The sequence below is a fragment of the Apostichopus japonicus genome, chromosome 19, assembly GCF_037975245.1.
Source record: "Apostichopus japonicus isolate 1M-3 chromosome 19, ASM3797524v1, whole genome shotgun sequence".
Lineage (NCBI taxonomy): Eukaryota > Metazoa > Echinodermata > Holothuroidea > Aspidochirotida > Stichopodidae > Apostichopus > Apostichopus japonicus.
In genome coordinates, this window is record NC_092579.1 from 15,325,977 (window position 1) to 15,348,041 (window position 22,065).

At 37.7% G+C, this 22,065-nt stretch overlaps 2 protein-coding genes across 2 annotated transcripts; one reads left to right on the forward strand and one right to left on the reverse strand.

Moving 5' to 3' along the window:
• Window positions 1-4,208: 4,208 nt before the first annotated feature.
• LOC139960176 (baculoviral IAP repeat-containing protein 5-like) lies at window positions 4,209-10,122 on the forward strand. Its single transcript, XM_071958341.1, has 5 exons — window positions 4,209-4,495; window positions 5,059-5,168; window positions 5,972-6,086; window positions 7,377-7,483; window positions 8,400-10,122. Exons 1-4 carry the CDS (start codon window positions 4,355-4,357, stop codon window positions 7,464-7,466), a joined length of 456 nt encoding a protein of 151 aa, XP_071814442.1. The 5' UTR covers window positions 4,209-4,354; the 3' UTR covers window positions 7,467-7,483; window positions 8,400-10,122.
• A 960-nt stretch (window positions 10,123-11,082) lies between these two features.
• Window positions 11,083-21,690, reverse strand: LOC139960175 (cilia- and flagella-associated protein 184-like). The gene is made up of 10 exons (XM_071958340.1): window positions 21,614-21,690; window positions 20,048-20,171; window positions 18,929-19,192; window positions 17,921-18,325; window positions 16,904-17,004; window positions 16,160-16,313; window positions 14,932-15,125; window positions 13,289-13,501; window positions 12,081-12,218; window positions 11,083-11,416 (listed from the first exon to the last, which is right to left on the reverse strand). Exons 1-10 carry the CDS (start codon window positions 21,629-21,631, stop codon window positions 11,180-11,182), a joined length of 1,848 nt encoding a protein of 615 aa, XP_071814441.1. The 5' UTR covers window positions 21,632-21,690; the 3' UTR covers window positions 11,083-11,179.
• Window positions 21,691-22,065: the final 375 nt, after the last annotated feature.

Sequence of the window (22,065 nt, forward strand, 5' to 3'; positions counted from 1 at the left end):
CATCATCACTTTCGTATTTGTTCTTCAGGCCATGACGTAAAACCTTCGTCATGGCCTTATTGAGTTGGATCAAGGTCATCCAAGTTTCAACCGCATCGTACACATTATCACCCTCCTCCTCCTTGTCACTCTCGTCTTTGTTCTTCAGTCCATGATGTAATATCTTTGACATTGCCTTATTGAGTTCGAGCAAGTGCATCCAAGTCTCCACAGCATCATACTTGCGTTCACCATCCTCGTCATCGTGATCGTCACCATCATCATCCTCACTACCACTACTGCCAGTACCGTCTGATGTTTCAATCGGCTCATCCGAACTATTATGTTCATTACTTCCCTCAGTATCCACCAGGTCATTGTCTTCTTCACTGCGGTCATCGGTCGAATCACTTTCACGATGTTTGTATTTCACACCGACACGACGCGTATTCACATAACGCTCTTTACCATTCACACCGTCAGTGTCATCCTCGCTGTCAGTAATCATTCCCGCCTTTTGATTACTAGCGTGAATGTTAGATTCATGTCGACGAAGATTGAAATGACGGTTAAATTCTTTATTGCATATTTTACAAAGAAATCTCATCTTGTGAGGGTTTACTTCTTGGTGTCATTCGATGCAATGAGAGCTTTTAAACAAAAATTTGAATGATATACTTTTTGAATATATCAATATGAGCACGTGCTCAATTGCTCATCTAAACGACTCTCTTTTGCTCACGGTGTGCTCTTTTGCTCTTTGAGTCACTCATTTTATGCTCACGGTGTGCTCTTTTGCTCACGGTGTGCTCTTTTGCTCTTTGAGTCACTCATGTTATGCTCGCGTTGCTCACGGTGTGCTCTTTAGCTCTTTGAGTCACTCATTTCATGCTCGCGTTGCTCACGGTGTGCTCTTTTACTCTTTGAGTCACTCATTTTGTGCTCGCGTTGCTCACGGTGTGCTCTTTTGCTCTTTGAGTCACTCATTTAATGCTCGCGTGCTCATGACATAAACCATATCATGGGTTTTTCTTGTTGCCTATTCTAATATGAGCACTTGCTCAATTGCTCATCTAAACAACATTGCTCTTTGAGTCACTCATTTTGTGCTCGCGTGCTCATCACAGTTAAGGGTGTGATCTAAACAACGCACTTTTACCCCTCCTCATGACATTACCAGTCTGTCATGACGAAATGAAGCTCCTATCTAATCGAGTGGCGACTTAACGAAAATGCGTGTTTTTAAAATGAAGCAAAAAAATAAATAAATAAAAAGAAAGCCAGAGACAAAACTTTCAAAGCATGCAAGTTTATTATCTCCCTCCTAAATATATGCGCCTGCTTACCGTGAATAAAACCAGACCGTCAAATTGGAGATATCCTCTTTTTGGAGATTCATCCTTAGTGAATATGCACGTTACGAAAACGGGTAAAAACAAATCAATACAAAATAGACACAGATTGCATGTTTAACGGAGAAAGGCTCGCTCTTTCTGGATTATTCAGTGGCCCTAAAAATAGCCGTTAAATTTGATCAATCTCTTTCAGTTCATAAACTAACGACCTCTTTGTTATACATAAGGCGTGTCCAGGATACTAAATATACGCTGGTCTCGTTGTGATCATGAACACAAAGGGTATTACAATTAGACATCTACCTACCAGTCATAATTATTATTTTCTTAATGAGCGAGGGCTTATTCGTTATCCATGTTATCGAGTACCATTAAACATACAGATACAAATTCAGCGACCTAAAATAAGTATGCTGATCGTTTTAATGCAATAGCCTATGCCTGCGCTAAGATTATCACTAAAGGAACTAGGAATAAAGAGGAAACATTCTGGTCATTTTCCCCCCTTTTATTCGTTACCGGTATTCAAGTGACCATTCTGTACGTGGAAATTTCACGCAGGCTTTGTTCAACAGGATGGCATATTGCCTTTAATCAATTTAAACACTTAGACCTTCTTCCTCCCCCTTAATTAATCTTACCGGAATATCACTAAAAAGTTTCCAATAATATGCTGGTTAATGGAATATAATGGGGAAATGTTGCTCGTTCTTAAAACGTTAAAACCCCCACACGCGTTGACTGAGTTATAGGAGACAAAGAATTTCACATTCGTTCACTTCACGAATATATATCAGTAGCTATATTATAGTATATTGAACAAGTCTTAAACGATTCGGATATCCAAATATAATATTCTATTAATATACCAAAACTGTGGGCCTATACTAATTTACCTCTCGATTTACGAATTTCTTCCCTGTCTCATTGCTGAAAACTTTCAAGAATATGATTTCAAATAAACCTGCTTAAGATACTATCATGCGACCTCATATAGGTACCGTACTGGTGGGCGATCAATACATATATACATATATCAATAGATATCATCATCAGTCCAATCATGGTCGGGAATGACCTAGGACTGTGGGCGATCTTTGGTGGCTACATCTCAGTTATCGGGATTTTGGGTCCGTTACAAAGTAGGATTGCACGGGTGTGATCATTGATGGCTACATCTCAGTGACAGAAAATCTCAACTGATAACAAATTGGGATTGTACTGTGTGTGTGATCATTGATGGATACATCTCAGTGACAGGCAATCTCAGTCGATAACACATTGGGATTGTACTGTGTGCGATCAAAGTTGCTACATCTTACCGGGGGTACATCACAAGTTGGGATTGTACGGGTGCCATCATAATGGCTACATCTTTCCGGGGGTACATCACAAGTTGGGATTGCACGGGTGCGATCTGAGGGGGTACATCTCTTATGACAATCAAGATACATCCAAAATTGGGATTGCACCGGTGCAATCCGGGGCCCTCTATACTACTAGCGTCCATACAGTCACAGGGGCGGTGATGCCCCCCTCCCCCTGACGGACTCAAATGGACTGCTGGCGCCCTTTTCAGCTTTTTACCACTTTTCACTTTTTCGCGATTATTGACTTTTTTATTGCGCTCTCATCTACCTATTGACATTTGCCACATTTTAAAGTCCCTTCCGAGTATTTTAGAAAGTTCATGTTTTTGTTCCAAATGTATGACATTCTTCATTTGTTTGCAAATTTATAATCCTTCTTTTGTGGATGTGAATGAAAACAAGTCTCAGCTCATCACCTGATTGGTTTTTGGCATTGATGGAATGTGTATAGAGGAACATTGACCATCAGCTTCATGTTTTTTGAGGAGATGTAAGCGGTTGAAGTCGGTTCTACTAATTTCTCAGAACTCTTCGAAATATCCGATATTTGCGTTATCTTTTGATCCCTACTTTTTTTTTTACATTGGGATATTTTAGTTTAGTTTAGTAGAGAAAAGGATCAGGAAGGACACTCAAGTCCCTATCAAGGACCCTATATAGGAGATGGGGGAAACAGAAGACACAAAACACAGACCCGATTACAATGCTTAAAGCGCTTGTCCAACGCATTCTTAACCCATTCACAAGTTACAAGTACAACTTTCTCAGGCAAACCATTCCACTAATTCACAACCCTATTAGATTTTTTTTATGCCGAATATTCATCCTTTGTAACTACTGGCCTCTGGTACAACTACTATCAGCAAACATGAAAAAGTCAGTGCAGGATAAATTGTCAAAACCATACACAATCTTGATGCGCGTATGTTTTTACCTGCGTTAGGAACGTGGAGAAAATCCACTTCGTTTGTCGGGAAATCATTGTGTAAAATGATTGCATGATTGTTTTCTGTTGTGCTAAAGCCTGTAGCCTTCTTTTACCCTATAGGGAGTGTTGCAGAGATGACGAGAAAACTCCCGAACTATTTCCGTGTTACTTTGTACATCGCTGTCTTGTTGTAGCTGGATTTTGCCCATTTTTTCCTTTATTTTTCTCAAATTTCCCAATTTTGTGGAGGGACGGGAAAATGTTAAATAGTAAATCTCCGTGTTAAAAAAAAAATCGAAAGAAGACCACGGAGTGACAATATCGCACATGTTGGTTGATGAACTGTCAACCCTGACTAAGTTTTTTCCGTTATCACATGGAACACATCATTGCGATCAGATGACATAAATGAAAGCCAAATAATAATTATAGTTTATCAAAAATAACAATTATTTATAAAATATATTGAAATCACATATATAAGAATATAAATAATAATACTATTATATGAAAGATATATATGGAATTTTTTTCTTTTAGTGAACGAGCCTATTGCCGGGAAATTTGAACACAATGTAAAAATAGCAACTAAACAATCAGTCTGTATAGGCTGAGCAGTTCCAGCACATTACACTGCAGCTAACGTTAGAACTGTCCTAACACTAGTGATAGGCTAATGTGTATACAAACCTAAGTTGAAGAACGTTCATAAACTGTCGAAAATGGCTACAGAGATTGAAAGCATTGATCCTATCGAAAGGGGAAAACTCCTTCAAAACTTTGTCATGAATTCCGAAGCGGAAAGGCTGGCTACTTTCAAAGACTGGCCTTTTGCCGAGGATTGTGGCTGCATACCTGCAAAGGTTCGATAAGGCTAACCTTAGGCTTAGGTTACCGTCGTAAAACTAAAAGAGTAGGCTAGCCTAGCCTAGGTAATGTTCAGTGAATGTTACTTATGTTGCTTCTTGTCAAGTTACTTATGTGATATCTTGAATTGAAACTAAACATAGGCCATCTAGATCACAACATCATAACCAGCTTAATGTTCCAGTGTCTCGAATGACAGTGATGGGGGATCGCAGGTTTCATCATGCTGCCCCCCTTCTGTGGAACTCACATCCAGTAGATATTAGGTCTCTGGACTCAGACTCACTTGATCAGTTTAAGCAACATCTTAAAACTCATCATATTTCACACTGTTATTTGATGTTTTCTTTATCTCATCACCTCTATGGCACATTGAGCAACTTTGGTTGGATTTCTGCACTATACGAGAATAATATTATTATTAAAATATTAATAAAATTATTACTGCTGACTTACAAACTTGGGCAGACCACTTTGTCCTATGAATATGTTGCCTTCGCAGACCGTGGTGAATGATATTTCTACATTGATATAAACCTCTTTCTATTTCTTACTTTAGATGGCAGCTGCCGGTTTCTATCATTGCCCAACGGAGAATGAGGCAGATGTGGTTAAATGCTTCATGTGTGGAAAAGAGTTGGATGGATGGGAACCAAATGATGATCCTTGGTATGTACTCTGTATGAATAATACAATAACTCAATCTGGCATGGCCTACTGTACTGTAGCTACAGTGGATGCATAGTTGGCAAATTGCTTGACAGATTATATAAACTTACAGTAGATGTCTAGAACCTTTGCCCTATTTGTGCAAGGACCATATCGCGTCATTTTTTGAGAATTTTATGGGGAAAAAAATTCACCAAACCCCAAACTGCTACTCCAATGTGACCGCTAAATTATTTCCTGCAGTTTACATATATACAATAAAATAAAGATATGCATCTTTGTTTGTTTGCTGGGGAATGCCAGTCAGAAGTCAGGGGTGGGGGTGATTCTATCAAGTAAGGACTGGTCTGCTCAGTTTTTGGAGCACGGTACTTGTACATAATCTCAAAATCCAGAAAACAGTATCTGGGTCGTAACATGCCAAATCACCCTCAATGGGGCAGGCGGGGCTAACAATTTGTCCTTTTCGGAAACTTAGTTTTTCTTGTATAAAGGAATAATCTGGTTGAGTTTCAGCAACATCAGAGCTGATCACCTGAGGCTGTTGACAAAAAAAGCTGTTGATTTGGCATGGAATGACCCTTCTTGCCAAAAATATTCTTTATCTCTTTGCAAATTTGTTTCTAATATTCCATTCTGTTTTCTGTTGTTGAGTTACATTTTACAGGCAAATGTGGTTAATTTCTGTCAATCATTAGTGTAGTGTGTCACAGTAGTTGCCCAGGTAGAGCTTTTTTGTTGTCATCTACAGTCTGCACAGTAGCCTGTTATCAGGAGAATATTTATTATTTTGTCTTCACCAGGAAGGAGCACAAGAAACATTCCAGTAAATGCCCATTCCTCCATTCCAAGTCAGAAAGAGAGGAAACTGTGTCAGACTTTTTAAAGACTGAAAGAGATAGACAAGAGCAGAGGATAGTGAGTTTTGTCGTATTTTAAGTAAAAATTCTACGAATACTCTTAAATGTGTATCATTCACCCACAGGACCAAATGTCTAGTGAGTCATCATAATCGAGAGGCTTGGACTGTTTGTCGAGAGTGATAAAATTATACTTCCATTGGCTTATTTGTAGCATGATAGGAAATTTTGGTGAGAGTGTACAGATTGCAGAGGCATAAATGATGGGTGTTTGCATTTTGAAGGTAATTTGAAAGTCAGGAGAGGGCGTTCTTCATATTCACTAAAATGCTTAGCCTTCTTTCTCAGTTATTGATCAATATATCCCTATCCTAGTATACAGTCGTGGATGCTGTGATATATGGACAACTAAAACTTGATCAGGAATTTTAGTACACCTTTTGGAAAGGGTCTTTTTGGGCTGTGTTTTAATATTGTAGCTGCGTGGGGGGGGGGGGGAGGAAGAAAAATAGCTGTTTTGATAAGTAGGTGGAATTTTTTTGCTCATTCCTCATAATTTGTTCACTTTTCTTTTTTATTCACATTTTCTAATATTTGCTTTTTTTTGTTCAACATTAAAACTGTCATATGTTGGCCAATATGAGATTATATTTTAGTGACAGTTGATAACTGCAAACAGTTTAGATAACTGCAAACAGTATTTTGCAAACTGCAAACAGATAACTGCAAACAGTATTTTAGTGACAGTTGATAACTGCAAACAGAAAGGTTTGCTTTAAAGGTGTAACTTTTGACCATAGACTGTTAAAGTAATTCACAACCTTCACTTGACCTTTTGCAAGGTTTTACGTAGCGTTATTTAAGTAAACAATGGTTCAAGGATCAAAATCACGCATGGCAAAATTGTCTATTTATAAGGGCAGTACACTAGCCTGTAGCACTGTTTGTTGGACTCTCAAGGACTCATAATTTCAGGGAAGGGATATTCCGGTGGTTGAAAGTTGATCAATTACTGTGACAATAATGCCGGAAAGTTTCTACGTCGTTAGGTCAAAATCACAACCTGCTGGCAATTTGTACGAGGAATATGAAGTTAACATATCTGGCGATAGTTTGTTAATTATGCATAGATGGCAACAGCAAAGTAAGTGATGTCAACATAGCAATTGAGCTGAAAATGTTTTTGGTTTTCATTAACTGATTTTCCTACAAAACAGTTGCTGAACATTGCCAGCTAAGCAAACATTCCTAAGGTATACACATTTCAAGCTCATGAAGAAGACCAATTGTGGTGATAACATCACAAACCACCTAAGGTGAACAACTCTCTTTTTATGTTTAATTGCAGGTGAAAGCGGTTGAGGTGAAAATCAAAGAATTTCTAGAGCAAGCAGCAGCCACAAGGGAACAAATGAGTAACTTCAGTGCTGGAAAATAGATAAACAGATGAGAGAGGTGACCACTTAAGATATAATGTTACATAAAATCAAGAAATTCTGATTCATGAACCTAGAAGTTTTGATCTTTTTTGTATACATATTGCTTTTATATCTGAAGCTTGTGAAGGCTTACATTGGATGCTACAATACCACGTTTACAGTAGTTCCTCAGAATGCAACAATGATGAAATGTAGCCTTTCATTACAGAGTACATTCTGTGTTTGCATCTATAAAGACAGCACACAACGTTTCATGAAACAACAGCTTACTTATGAACTGTTTGCATGTTTCTGTTTTTTTTGCTAATAATTTAAATGAATTCGACATGTTTTGACAACATTCCCGAATAATTCTGCCCGATCATGAAATTTTTGGATACTAAAATTCATAGATATTTGTGACTCTGTTTGTGTTCAAGATGGTTAAATTACTTACAGTTTGTAAGATGACAGAATGTAAAAATTGAGTATTTGGAGCATAAATTGTTGTTTGTATTCTTATAAAGCGAATCCATAAGGTGACATATGCTGACTTTTCCCAATCATGTAAATACATATTGCTGAGATTATCTTCCAAAATGTTCAGACAACTCAGTACTCAGTTTTACTTTGACCTTCAGCCGGCCTTATATAAATTTACCCTCGCACTAAACCATACATATGTGGCCATGACATTTTTACTTGACTTCATTTTGTATGATTAATTTGTTCAGGATCAAACAAAGTTTACCCTTCTAGGAAAAAGTTGGTTATGGTACCATGGTTGATGGTACCATCTTTTCTTTTAACAGATTTTTCCTTGGAAGAATCTGTCCATTGGTAAAATTGTTCAAATCTCAGAGGCTTTCATTTCTTTTTTTTTAAATCATAAAGAAGATAACAGTGTTGTCTATTTCTCCCAAGAAATGAAGATTGTTTTATCTTTCTTGCAGCTTTTTCCACATAGACCGCTACTCACACAGGCTTCTGAAGAAGACAGCACCTTCAGTATGCTTACTCAAGGCAACTCGGCAATTCATGACGTGAAAATAATACTTCAGTTTAAAAGAGACACAGCCCCAACCTTGATTATTGGTCTATGTAATAGAGATAACTGTAATGAACAACTTCTCTAAATGGCTAAGAAAGATCTTATTCCATTGAGGAGAAATATCACAGAATTAATGTTCCTTCACACACAAGGCTAAAGACTTGTTCCAGTCTACAAATGGCATCATTGAGCCACACTTGCCTCAAGTTTGATATGGTTTCCTGCATTTACTACAATGTTAATTTTCTGTAATAGACATTGGGTTTTGCAGATGCTGAATCTGAAATATTGAAGCTCTTTACATGACCTACAGCTATGATGGCATCAGTTTCACTGCCAGCACTATCAACATTCTAAACATTGAAAATGTGATACGAAAAACAAAATAAAAGTGAAATGTTTCAGATCTTAGTGGTTCTATGACATCACAGATTCTACAAAATGGTAATTCCCAGAAACAATGTCGTTTAACTCAAAACATCTCACAAACGGAGCAAGACTTTTCTTAACTGTTCGGGGAGTTGTTCTTGATTAAGATCACTGTCGTATAAGCTAAGGATGTTGTCTGGGTTTATGCTCCCTTTTAAATATCATATCATGTGACACCAGGTCTCTCTACCCTTGTTTCACTCCCTACGTTTTAAGACAATTTGTTAGTTACGAGTTCCAAAACCTCCCGAATGAACAACATTGGTATATTTTTACTTCTTTTTTTTAACTTTTTGTCATATTTTGTCAAGTAGAAGGACACTGATTTTTTTTTTAAACATTTAGTGACCCGTCAGAAGGAAACTGCAGCTAAACGTTCTGTAATGTCTGACCTGAACTATGTTCTAAGTTTTGAACAAGAAGCTTCATGTCAAAACCTGATTAATGATTTATTTTAAACACGTCGTTACCTACTCATACAGTAAGTTTGTGATCCAAAGAGCACTACGTTCTTCCAAGGTCAATTGAAATAAGGATCTGTAGTTTGGTTATGTCCTGGAGGCAGCAGTTGGGGGTGGGGGAGGGAGGGAGGCGGGGAATAGGATGGAGGGATGACAACAGATTCCACTGCTGTCAGCATGGTGTATCAACTTATTAAGATTTTGTTTACAAATTTTTTGTACATAGTGTATATATGCTACGGTGGCTGGTAAAATGGATTCCTCTGTATAATTTTTCCACTGGCTCTTCAATTAAGATCATTATTTATTTATTTCTTATTTAAGAAAGTGAGAATTGACTCAAATCGTTTCTTCTAAGTCACTCAATGCCAGACAGTAGAGCCACCTTAAAGAATGGGATATTCTATTGGTAGGAAACATATTATATTTAACATGGGGCAGTGTTGTAACATGACTTTCACCAAATTTTGTTTTTTGGGTAGGATACAATACTTTAAAATTCATGGCAGATCCAAGGACTTAAAATCATGTGAAATGCATACTGTACACAACAGTATAATAAAATGACTTTAATATGATTTATAGCTAGGAATTTAAAAAAATTAGACAATTGTAAACATGTCATAAAACTACTGCACTTTTGAATTTCAAACAATTCATTACGATATTGTAGTTGGTACCCATGAAAGCTTGACTTACTATAGCTTGGATGGGTTTGTGTATGTGTGTGTGTGGGGCGGGGGGGGGGGGGGGTTGCAGGGATACAACATTTCCTTATAAAGTTAGTCTTCTAGCATATTAGATATTCTATTCCCTACCAGATGTATACCATTATATAGCTTGTACATTGGGTTTGCTGTAGTAGCAATTCATGATTATTAACATTTTTCTTCAGTATCATTTTTCATGTGATTATTCTCTGTAATAAAAGAAAAAAAATACAATAATATTATCTTTATTTTTCATCTGTTGTTGTTGCTTGAAAATCAGTAAATGTAGAAATGTATCTGAAATAAGATCAGTTAGACAGATGACCTCACAGACTACATCACTGTATAACCCACCCTTGGTAATGGTAATGGTTTGAAAGACAAAGAGTATGATTTAGTACCAAGGTGTAAGAAAATTAAATATTTGTGCACACTGCTTCTGAGATGGACGGCGTGTAACCCTCCTCTATCCCTCCTCACTCCCTTCCACTACACACCCCTCCCCCCCCCTTCACCCCATAAACCAAACTATGTAAGTTTCAACAGTTTCCTTTACAGCAATTTCACAACATATGCCAATATGAAAAAAATCTTTAGAAACGTATAAATAAATGCTTGAGCAAATACCCAGGTCAGATCTCAGTGTTGTAGTAGTTTTTTCAAGCATCGTGATATGCAATTTATATAGAATATCTAACAGAAACACTGCTTCCATGATTCCAATGAATATTCAGTTAAGACTCACTTGCTCAATTTATATTCCTGTACCTTGTAGAGTTAACAAAGAAAACAAAGATAGTAGCAACGTTATGAAAGTAAATCAGAAGGGTTTGAAACCTTAATCGACCAATCACAAATTTCGGTCTATATAGACCCTGTAATAGAGCCCAGCAATGTCTAATTTTGACCAGACCTATAAGGATATGGTGGTGTTTAGCATACAGTACCTTTACGGTGAAAATAAAAGATGAAAAAACAAATGGTAAAAGCCGAGCACGTTCATAGAGGAATCTTATCAAAATTTATTTACACCCATTTTTAACCTTTTTGCCTTGAATATATTTACAAGAGAAATTTGCATATTAAGATCGAGTCTCCTCAATCTTCTTTTTAACCCCGGCTGATTTTAGTATGAGCTCTGCGTGTTGTCGTTTCAGTCTGTCCAGTTTATTCCTGAGTACTCCACCTTCGTCTTTCCTCTCTTCAAAGTCTCGCAACAGCGCTGTGTTTCCCAGCAGTCCACACTTCTGTCGTAACCTCTGGTTGTCTATCCTGAGAGAATCTCGAGCCCTCTTTGTTCTTGAGAGCAGATCCCGTTTCTAGGGGCGGGATAAATGATCAGTGGTTTTCATTTGTTTCTTAAAAAAGCATGATTCACCCAACTGACAACAAGATTCCTACGGCCTATTTAATCAGAACATATATATAGCAGAGGAACCATAATTACATACCTGAAGGGCCAGGATTAGTTGGAAGGTGGGCCCTAAAGCAAGTCTGAAAAAGCCCCTAAAGGAACCCTGGCCCAACTCACTGGAAACAAGATTTTCCTTCCTTTCCATTGGCACATTCTGAGTGAGGATAGTTTAATTAATCCAGTAAACTCATTACTTTTGAATGCACAGGGCTGTGTGAAATCTAAGGCTCAAGAGACATAGGGCTTAGCCCCCTAATCCCCTGGTGTTATGCTACTGATTGAAGCAAGTTTGAGAGGATTTTTCTTGTCTGTCTGTACTTGTACCTGGAATGTATAACTCATAATCATTGATTTTGAAAGTTTTAAAAAACAATTGATAGACTTAAACTCAAAATATGATCTATGCTTGATCAAACTATATTGATCAAGACACTCTTCTTTGAGTTCTCTACCAAATTAATGTTAATTAGAAATTTAGTAAATGATTCTATTTTTTTTTAACTCAAACACTGTTTCATATTAGTATTAACTACATGCAAAGATAAAAAAGAAGAAGAAGAATATGTTACCTGGGCAACATAGGCCTCCACCTCTCTTAATGAGGTTTTCTGCACCTGATTTTCGGCTTGAACAAACTGAAGTTTTTCCTTGACATGAGTCAGGACTTGCACTGTGCTGGTTATCTTCTTTCGTAGCTTTAACAGCTCCTGCAGAGAGGGATAAAAGGGATTTGGAATCAACTTTGACACAAAATGTGTGTTTGATTACACCAGTAGTACTGCACTGAAGGGGTCTCTGTGTTACTAAATATGTTGGGAAGCGAGACCAAGTCAAAACAAGCTTGTGATTTGCAATGAGTTGCAAGATGGCAATCCATGGAGTTGCAAATCTGATTCTATCATGGAATTGATACTTTGACCTCGACCCTTAACAACTACATAAGTACTATTTTAAAAATTTTCCCATCATTCTCCACTATCTTGTGGTTTAATGACTTTTTCCAACATAGAGACAAGCAGAAAATGGCTACAAATAGTATTTGGGTATTTGACCTTTGACCTATGACAGCACTTATCACCCACGCACGAGTTTACAGTACATGGTCAGGCACCTACCCAGCACGAGTGAACGTGATCGGACTTACGGTCAAGGTGTAAAAATATATTGTTTCATTTTGTCACTGCTGCTTCAGTATATTGATATACTGTGAACTCGTCCACTCTCTTTTGCAAGCAAAAGTGCTGTTATGCAATTAACATCACCATATTCCGAGCTGAATAACTTTTCAGATTTATGTCAGATTGTTTTACAATGTAATGTGTTTGATCAAGACAGCTCAATATGCTGATGTGATCTATGCACATAATTATTGACAGGGTATGGGACCCATTGACATACAATGTTATCTATCATCAAGGCACAAGTTTGCATTGCCAGTCACCTACCCACCAAGTTTGAACTTGATCGGACTTATGGTCTAGGAGGAGTTTGCAACACACATTTCTTGCTCACTCGCTCACAAACTTCCACACATTTCTGATGTGGCTTACAATATCTCATCTCCCTATGCATTACATGTAGGGAGATAAGATAATTCAAGGGATACTATCACAAAGATGCATCTTTTAGCTTCACCAAATAGTCCATTAAATCTTTTAACAATGTTCCGCCTACTTAAGCATATCTAGTAGATTATTTCTGTGTCAATATGACAGACTCTTTACAGCTGCTACTTAAGCAATTGCTCTAATATTCGCCAGACCCTCTCATTTCTTACCTCATTCCTCTCTTCAATTTTCTCGTTGTACGTCTGGTTCTCGATCTTCAGCTGTTCGAAATCAATCAGATGGAGACCCTCTGCCAATTCTTCTTTGGCCTTCAGCTGTTGCTCTCTCTTCTTCAGTCGGTTTTTAAGCTTGATGTTCTCTAGACGGACTAACTTCACCTCCTCTTCTTTTCTCAATTCATTGCTGATGTACATCTCCACTTCCTGCACGAGAAGGAATTTGCAATAATTGGAAGGATATTAATATACGGTTTTGACATGTGACACTGGTCAGCGCCATCAGCAAGTATCAACTACAGTATTTAGGATGATGGTAAGTTGGTAACCTTATTATACAACATTTAACTTCTGTACGAAAACACACAGGTACATTGGACAGTGGAATATTCAACTTCTAGTTCAGTTCATATGTTGAATAAATCAATGTTTAGCTATATAGCTATTCTACCATATTTATAACATATTTATATGATATTAATATTTTAATTTTGCAACTATCTAGATATATATTATTAGAAACATAAAATTTAATATTTTGACTGAATTTAAATTGGTTTGCTCGATTTTTTCAATTGTCTAACATATCTCAGTCAGTTTTTCCATTTTTCATTTGATTTATAATTACAGTTATAAAAGCCAGATTTCTCTTCAAGTCTCTTCCCTGTGGCTTTCTGGGTTGTATCAAATGAAAACTGCAGCCATGATCCCTGGTTACATGGTATGCAACAAACTGTTGCCTCTGATTGGCACGCCCAGCATATAAATGACTACACAGAGATCACCAGCAACTAAAGAATGGATAGCTCAGTGAGTAGAGCACTGGGCCACTGGTTCCTGCTGTAGGCCATACATATCTCTACTCTTTTCCAGTAATTATAAATATGTTAGACTCTAATATCTGACATGTTTATTATATCTTGTGAGACATTGTGTCAGCATTACAAACATGGGTACTATAGGGTCACTGGCTTCCAGAGTGTTTCACAACTCTTGAACAATTTAAAAATAGTGCAGTGTTCCTGAAGAAGAATCAAATTATTATTGCTGCCAGCCACACTTCCTTAACTATGGGTTGTCTACATTTTATGGTGGGTTTCAATCTGTACACAATATTTTTTTCCATGGAATCTCTCATTTAACTTGCTTCCCATCATGCCGTGATCTGTTTCCCAAGTTTTGAAAATGTGTGCGTGGGCTGCTGTTGTTTGTTTTACTTTCAGTTAATGTGCAATCAACTGTAATCAAATCAATCAATGTGCAATTAATGGCAATCAAATCAGTCAATTTGCAATCAATGGCAATCAAATCAGTCGATTTGCGATCAACTTCAATCAAATCAGTCAATGCACAAATTAACGGCAATCAAATCAATCAATGTGCAATCAACGGCAATCAAATCAGTCCATGTGTCTGTCATCAATTATAATCAAATCAGTCCATGTTCATATTTAACATCACCACCAGGGAGTAGATATTGAGTGGTCGTACTCTTTAGAAATTTATGGGTTGCAGATAGCCCAGGGAAATAACAATATGGGTTCGTGAAGAAAATAGTCTGGGAAGCAGAGGTTGACGGGATGGTTAATGTATACCAGTACGATATCATCAACGGATCCAGACACTGATATGCTTACCCGTGGCATGAGAGGCTTTCCTGAACGGCTGCTAATGGCATCTGATGCCACAGTTCTCTTGAGTTCTGTAAAGCTTTTATCTTCTTTGTCAACTAATTCTAACTTCTCCTGCTTCTTCTCCTTCAACTCTTCGAGATGAACGTGAAAATTCTGTCTCTCGTCTTCTTCCTGATTTCTAAGTTCTTCCAGATTGGCTGCAAATGCAATTCCAGGATTTTAAATTGAACCAGTTGAAATAAAATACAGCATTAAAGAGGTTGCTGAGTATTCATCTGTAACAGAAAGTAGTCTAGCAAATAAAGAGCTACTTTCAAAAATTAAATAAATAAACAATGACAATGTGTGGTAAGAGCACGGGTAACATTTCCTTGTTCTGACAGGGTGTAATTACAAGGGCGTAGGAACCGGGGGGGGGCTGGGGGGGGGCGCCAGCCCCCCCAGTGAAAAATGTGGGGTATCATTCCGCCCCCCCCCCCGCTCCGCGAGTCAGAAAACCCCTTTTTCATTTCCAAATGAGAAAAAAATCTCATTTGGAGCACCAAATTGCATCTAAAAGGCCAGGTGAAAATGCAAAATTATTTACAAAATGGATTGGGTGTTGAAGTGTGCTATATTGCACCAAATTGCATCTGAGGCCACCTGGAAATGCAAAAAAATTCCAAAGGGGAGGGGGACACCCCCTCCCATTAGACCCCTCCCCCAGGCCGGCCATCAGTCTTCAGCCCCCCCCACTCAAAAGTACATTCCTACGCCACTGTGTAATTATACAGGCTTTTCAGCAGAAGTGTCAAAACAGGTATCACACAGAGATATCAGCATCTTGTAGGATTTAGTTTTATGATCTAAACATGGTAAAAGACTGCCAGTGTTACCCTTCGAAAATTAATATCAAACTTCAACTTGGACAGTACCACACTATCATAGCAAATGTATCTAGGCTAATTTAACCTCTGTGTGCAAGTTGTTAATGGCATCAAATGGTCACGTAGATTTACGGGCTACAAATTTTGACAGGAGTAGTTTCCTATTTCATAGTGTATCACAGATGAATGGGTAATTGTGACTTCATGATGTATTTTGACTTTGGCTGCGAAAAAATGGTGGCTTCAAGTAATTAGAACATTGAACCGCTGTGAAATTTTCTATTCTTGAAATTTTAGAGATGAAAGCCAAACCACCCTTTTCAACAATATGTCTTTAATGCTAGAGTATCTATGATTCCACTCACACATATATTTGAGGTATCTCTGCTCTTGATCTGTGACATTCTTATCCATCTCTTGTCTTTGGTCGTCTGACTTCTTCTTTCTAAAATACTCTGCTAATTTATGCTGCAACTGGGTGTTGTGGTTTTGAAGTTGTTCCCTCTCAGCTATGGCAGCCTATAAAGGTTTGAACAAAACACAAAAATTGATTACATGATCACATTTTAATTCCTAAGGTTTTAGCCATCTTTATTGTTACCAGATATTGGAAAGAAATATTTAACACAACCATGCTCATTAACGTAAGTAAGAGATATCTTTGGCAAACAATCCTTTCACCATTACTGGAGTAGCAAAGCGATTCAAACCCTTATGTCATATGCATATGATTTATACACTCATTAGGTATTAATCCTGTATCTTTATGTACATCCCATCAGGCTTGAGCAAGCCTAAAAAAGAGACCCCAAATCCACCACTATCGGCAAATATTAATGCTTGCTTTCCTTCTTTGAAATATATAAGCCACAAGTGGTCTTTGCATGTTTTAGGTAACATATTTTTAGCATTACCTAATACTGGCAATACTTTCACCGAGACACCAAACAAATTAGAGAAAAAGTGAGGGTCATTGGAGGCATTATACAGGTACCATGCAGTCTATGTGCATTAGCCCGATCATAGATATGCTGTAACCTAGCCATATGCGTACAAGGACACTAGTCGAATATGTTTGAAGTCAAGGAGACACATTATGATTCCTTTACCTGAAAAGCTTCCAAAAGTTCTTCTCTGCTATACAATGGTTCTTCTTCTTCTTCCTCTTCTTCCTCCTCTTCTTCAATAATATCATCTGGTCTTGGAGATTCTGAAGAGATTTAGAAATTAAGACTTAAGGTATTATTTCTCGGTATAGTTTCCTGTACAGGAGGAACCTGAGGAATAAATCATGTTCTCCAGAGTTATCCTACCATGCCTAACAGTCAGTGTCAGTAGAGACAAGCAACATCTGTCTCAGGCCTGTATAGTTTCCACATGGAGACCGTTTGTAAGATGATGTTGAACTCATGGCTGCGAGAGAAAGTGTAGTTTGGATTTCTTTATTTGTGAATACCTTAATGTTAGCATCTAATATTTGCCAAGGTCCGTTGCAATTTAGAATGGAATTTTGAGAGACTCTCAATGGTAGTGTTGGTTGTTTTATGGCTGTTGGAAATGCAACATTCAAGAAATATAACATGTCCCAGCTTGATTTCAAAAGAATGATATAGCAATTATCCAAAGTGCTGATGATTATCTTAACAAAAACGTCATGGCTTTAGCTTTGCTCATTCAACTTAAACACAACCTTAATCATCTCCAACGGCAGCTCATGATTGTAAAACATTTTGACATGAATTTCGATTCACTTTAATTGAGAAGCCCACATCTCATCCACCCTAGGAGGAACAAAGGTGGATGGAGAGGGCCTGGACACTGGAGACAGGAAGAGAACCCTACATCTCATCCACCCTAGGAGGAACAAAGAAGATGTAGAGGGGATACTGGAGACATGAAGAGAAGCCCACATCTCATCCACCCTAGTTCATCTTGTTTTCTTTGCTACTTTGAAGTGGATCCCTTCAAGTCACAAGTCATGCAATATAGATGACAACATATTCATCTTCATTTATCAGATTAATGATAGTCCAGCTTATTCATTTCAAATGCAACAGGATGATTAATACACAAATGACTAAACCTTCAAGTCCCTCCCCCCCAAAAAAATGTCAATCCTTCCTTACCCTCTATTTCAGGTGTTCCGGCATCAAGATGCTGTGGTTCCTCTTTTGGACTTCCTTCTCTCGATAAAGGTTCGGGTACCTGGACCGTGGGTGTCTCCGGTCTGTCACCATCCTGGAATGTGTCACTTTGTGGTAGAGGAGATTCTGGTTTCTCATCTCCCTCACCCTCTTCCTTCATTTGTTCCTCTGTCTCTTCTCCTTTCTCCTCTGTTGTTTCTTCTCCACCCTCAACTGCGACCATTTCACCACCCTCTTGAAGTTCCCCCTCTGTGGGAGCACCATCATCTTTTCCTTGGTCCAATATCTCCTCGTCATCTTCTTTCTCTTTTGGTTCACCATCGCCTTCTTCTCCTTCGGCTGGTGCAACTTCCTCTACTTCTTCCCCCTTTTCTACTTCACTTTCAGCTAAAGCAAAAAAAAAACAATCACAGAAATGACATGCCCAGTTACAAGTGGTTATTAGTTCATGCAATGACCTGTGACAAACTGCATGTAAATTGCAATGTGTAGAATTGGTTAAGACTGCTTCCACAACTTTAATGGGGGCGGGGGGGTACAAAAAAGAAGAAACAATTATTGATGTAAGCCATACCAGTAGACCTCATTGCCTCTAGTTATCGATATGTCAACCTGATAACTAGGGCAGGAGAGATGGTTCAACTAAGCCTCCATCTATAAACTAGCTATTTAACAATGCTATCATTTCTTGGCATATCTGTGACCACAAAGGTACAATTTGCAACAAAGGTTCTTAGAATGACCCATACTTACAATCAGGCTAATACAGTTACCATGACATTTTCAAGCATTTTGTTTCTTTTTGACTGCTGAATATAAATCATATTATCTTACAGTTGAGACCTCATCTGTCCCTACTTCTTGCTGAAGCCTACACTACTAAATTATTAATGGACCCAACAGTACAATGATAAAATGATAATATTCACAAAATTAGCATGACATATCAGTGCATGGTGAAATGAGAATCCAGTTTACAGAATAACTCACACTTTGCTCCAGCAGGTTCTCCATTAGCCTCTTCCTCTTTTCCATCTTCATCTTTCTCAGTCGTCTCTGCCTCTGTCTCTTCTCCTGTCTCTGCAACCTTGACTACCTCTTCCTCTGCAGGCTTTGCTTCCTCTTCTTCTGTAGTGCTGTTCACTTCTTCAGCTTTTGGTTTGTCATTTTCTTCCTCTTTGTCTGCATCTGCGGCTGTCCCTTCCTCATCTACTGGTTCACCAGCTGGTGGAATATCTGACCCTTCTGTATCAACTGGAAAATACATACAATACAATATACAATACAATATATATTTATATATATATACACGAAACAATATACATATTGTATATTGCACATATATATATGTATACATGAAACAATATACCAAAAAATTACCAACTAGGCCTTGGATGCTGATTGTACGTCTAGAGGTTCAAAACCGGTAAGGAAGGTCGTAAATCCACTGTAGGCAATTGTCACCTGTATCGAACAATGCTAGTTCTGTTTTCGTGACATATACTGCAAGCCTTACTCCAGAGATCAAACATGATGCTAACCAACTCAAAAACATTTGTGATTCCTAAAGCCGGATATATATATCCATATATATTGTAACTGTGTTAAACCAAATACCAGAAAATGGTGAAAGTATTAAAGTATTGACATTCACACACACACATACACACACAGACATACATTCAGCTATAATTGATATTCACTTTCACACTGATTACACCTATCTAGGTCATACTTAAGTTCATAAGAATGGAGTACAAAGTACTGTAAGTGGTAGACAAGCTCTTCTACAAAGAAACATAATATTAGCACTGCGACCCAACAAGACTTAAATACTGAGACAGACAGGTTGTAGCTGTCAGCAATGAAAGAGATTAATTATTTAGGCCACCATGATAGAGGTGACTTTATGAATGTTCACAATGGAATGCAGATCTACAACTTGGGCATATCCAGTTCAATGAAATGGATGCTTAATAGCTATAGTTTCCCCTGGCACTTTATTCTCATATCAAGTGATAAAATTGCTCTCCCTACTTGGAAGATTAACAGATTCAAACAAAAAGATAAAACATAAGTTTATGAAAACGATTGAACTGATGCATTTACCATCATGTTTGCTGTCGTCAACTACTGCAGATTCTGCGGAAGGATTCTCTATTGCAATGCTTTCTTGCTTTTCCTGTGCTTCCTCTTCTTTATTTTCAGCTGCCTCAGATGGTCCCTCTTGAGCCTTCAGCAGTACAAGAAAAGAAATTTTAGTGATTAGAGTGAATCCATATTGCTTCAAGTATGCTCAGAATATAAGCTATTATATCTGAATTATTCATAACATAAGATATTGCTGTTAAATTATCCCAATTTTGATCACACCTGACATGCACACTAACCTTTGCATAGCATTTACTCTGCATTTATACACAATACACACAGTGTTGGAATGTCAAATTGTAATCACATCCCTGCAATCATTGGCAATGTGTTTCCAGTTAAGCCTATTTCAGAATCTTGTATTATCCGTCTATGCTAGCCTGGGCCTGTCCCTAAATTAATTTGTGGGTACCTCCAAAATGACACTCAAATGATTCCATAACACTGTAGCAACATAATACCCTAACACCTGGTAGCCTATATTAGGCAGGACTAAAGGGAAGCTTAATCAGCTTAATCAACTAAATGGTGGTATACAACAATTTCGAGAGTCCCTAAAATTTGCGTACTGTGTGATACATACATTATGTAGTATAAAGTTATAGACACTGTCGTTGCAGTTTTCATAAGTCGAAATGTAATCACTTTTTCATTCGCAAATTTAATCTACAAAGCCTTAACGGAAATGACCAAAGTTAACACAGTGAAACAAGTAAATATCAATTTTGTATTTTGAGAAGTTTCTGTGGATTATTTCACCCGTCTAGCCAAATTATATAGTAACCCTCAATGCAGGTGTGAAAGAGCACTTTGACCTTAGACCCTCAATGCAGGTGTGAAAGAGCACTTTGACCTTAATTAGACCTTAGCAAGAATAATTTTATTTTATATTTGGCTGAATCTGGTCAAACCATCAATGAAATTATATTGCTGACGAAAAGAGCTGAACAAGTGATTCAACATTAGCAAGATCATCATTACCCCAACCTTTAAAACAACATCATTGTCTTTACTAACGCAAATTTACCATATACATACCACCATACACCTTTTTTCCTCATTTTGAATCCATTCAAAATCCATTCAAGGTTTTATAAATTGTATAGCCTAGCCTATAAACTTACAAAAATCATCCAAGAAGTTTGCAATTTGTGACCTTTTCTCTCCCTACGACATTAGGCTGAGGTATTTTACATGACTCGACTATAATTTTAGTGGTGAGACAGCATGTACTTCTTAAGGTTCAAGTTTTGTTACATATGCATACATGGGAACAACAGTTCTGAGACTTTGGCCTAATCCTAACAACCCATCGCAAAACTAGTCCTAATGTTACAAGTACGTACATAGCATACGCTGTGCGTACGTACTCGGAAAATACCCTAGACCGAGGGTGAGCTACTTCTTCTTTAGACGATATGAAATGTTACAAGAAATCGCTAAATATCTATAATTTAAATGGTTTAAAAGAAAATAACTAGTTTCATATAGATATGAAGAAACGCAAAAACGGCGAGACCAAACCTTTTCTTCGTCTGCCATGGTTTACGATCGTCGTTGCCATGCTGATATGAATATTTAGTAGCCATAGCTAAGGTTCTATGGCATGCCAATATGGAAAAAAAGTAGGACGCCTTCTACCTGACGGACCCCCTCCTAAGGGAAGAAAAGCGTAAAACAGTATTTTTTGACACCCCCTTTTCTTCAGACTTTTCCTCTCATAGAAAGCTTTGCTCTTAAAGATAATTTAAATCTCTCGTCGCTTCTTTAAAATGTGTTAATATGATATTTATGCAATTAATTTTTAAATTAACACTAGCTAGGCGACAACGAAGGCTGCATCTACGTACCCGGCGTAGTCATACACGCATTACTAAGTCAATCGGTTGCAAGATTATCAATTACAAGGCAAGAAAATTTGATAAAAGTCTGTTGAAAGACCATAGCTCCCAGGAGTTTTACCCTTAATATCAGCC

Bases quoted from the DNA above. Each gene is read 5' to 3' on its own strand.
- LOC139960175 (XM_071958340.1), bottom strand. The intron at 15,126-16,159 runs GTGAGTGGAATC...TTGCATTTGCAG, and splicing joins GAGATACCTCAAATATATGT to CCAATCTGGAAGAACTTAGA. The intron at 11,417-12,080 runs GTAACATATTCT...TCCCGCCCCTAG, and splicing joins TGGAGGCCTATGTTGCCCAG to AAACGGGATCTGCTCTCAAG.
- LOC139960176 (XM_071958341.1), top strand. From the start codon at position 4,355: ATGGCTACAGAGATTGAAAGCATTGATCCTATCGAAAGGGGAAAACTC. The intron at 5,169-5,971 runs GTATGTACTCTG...TGTCTTCACCAG, and splicing joins GAACCAAATGATGATCCTTG to GAAGGAGCACAAGAAACATT. The intron at 6,087-7,376 runs GTGAGTTTTGTC...GTTTAATTGCAG, and splicing joins ATAGACAAGAGCAGAGGATA to GTGAAAGCGGTTGAGGTGAA.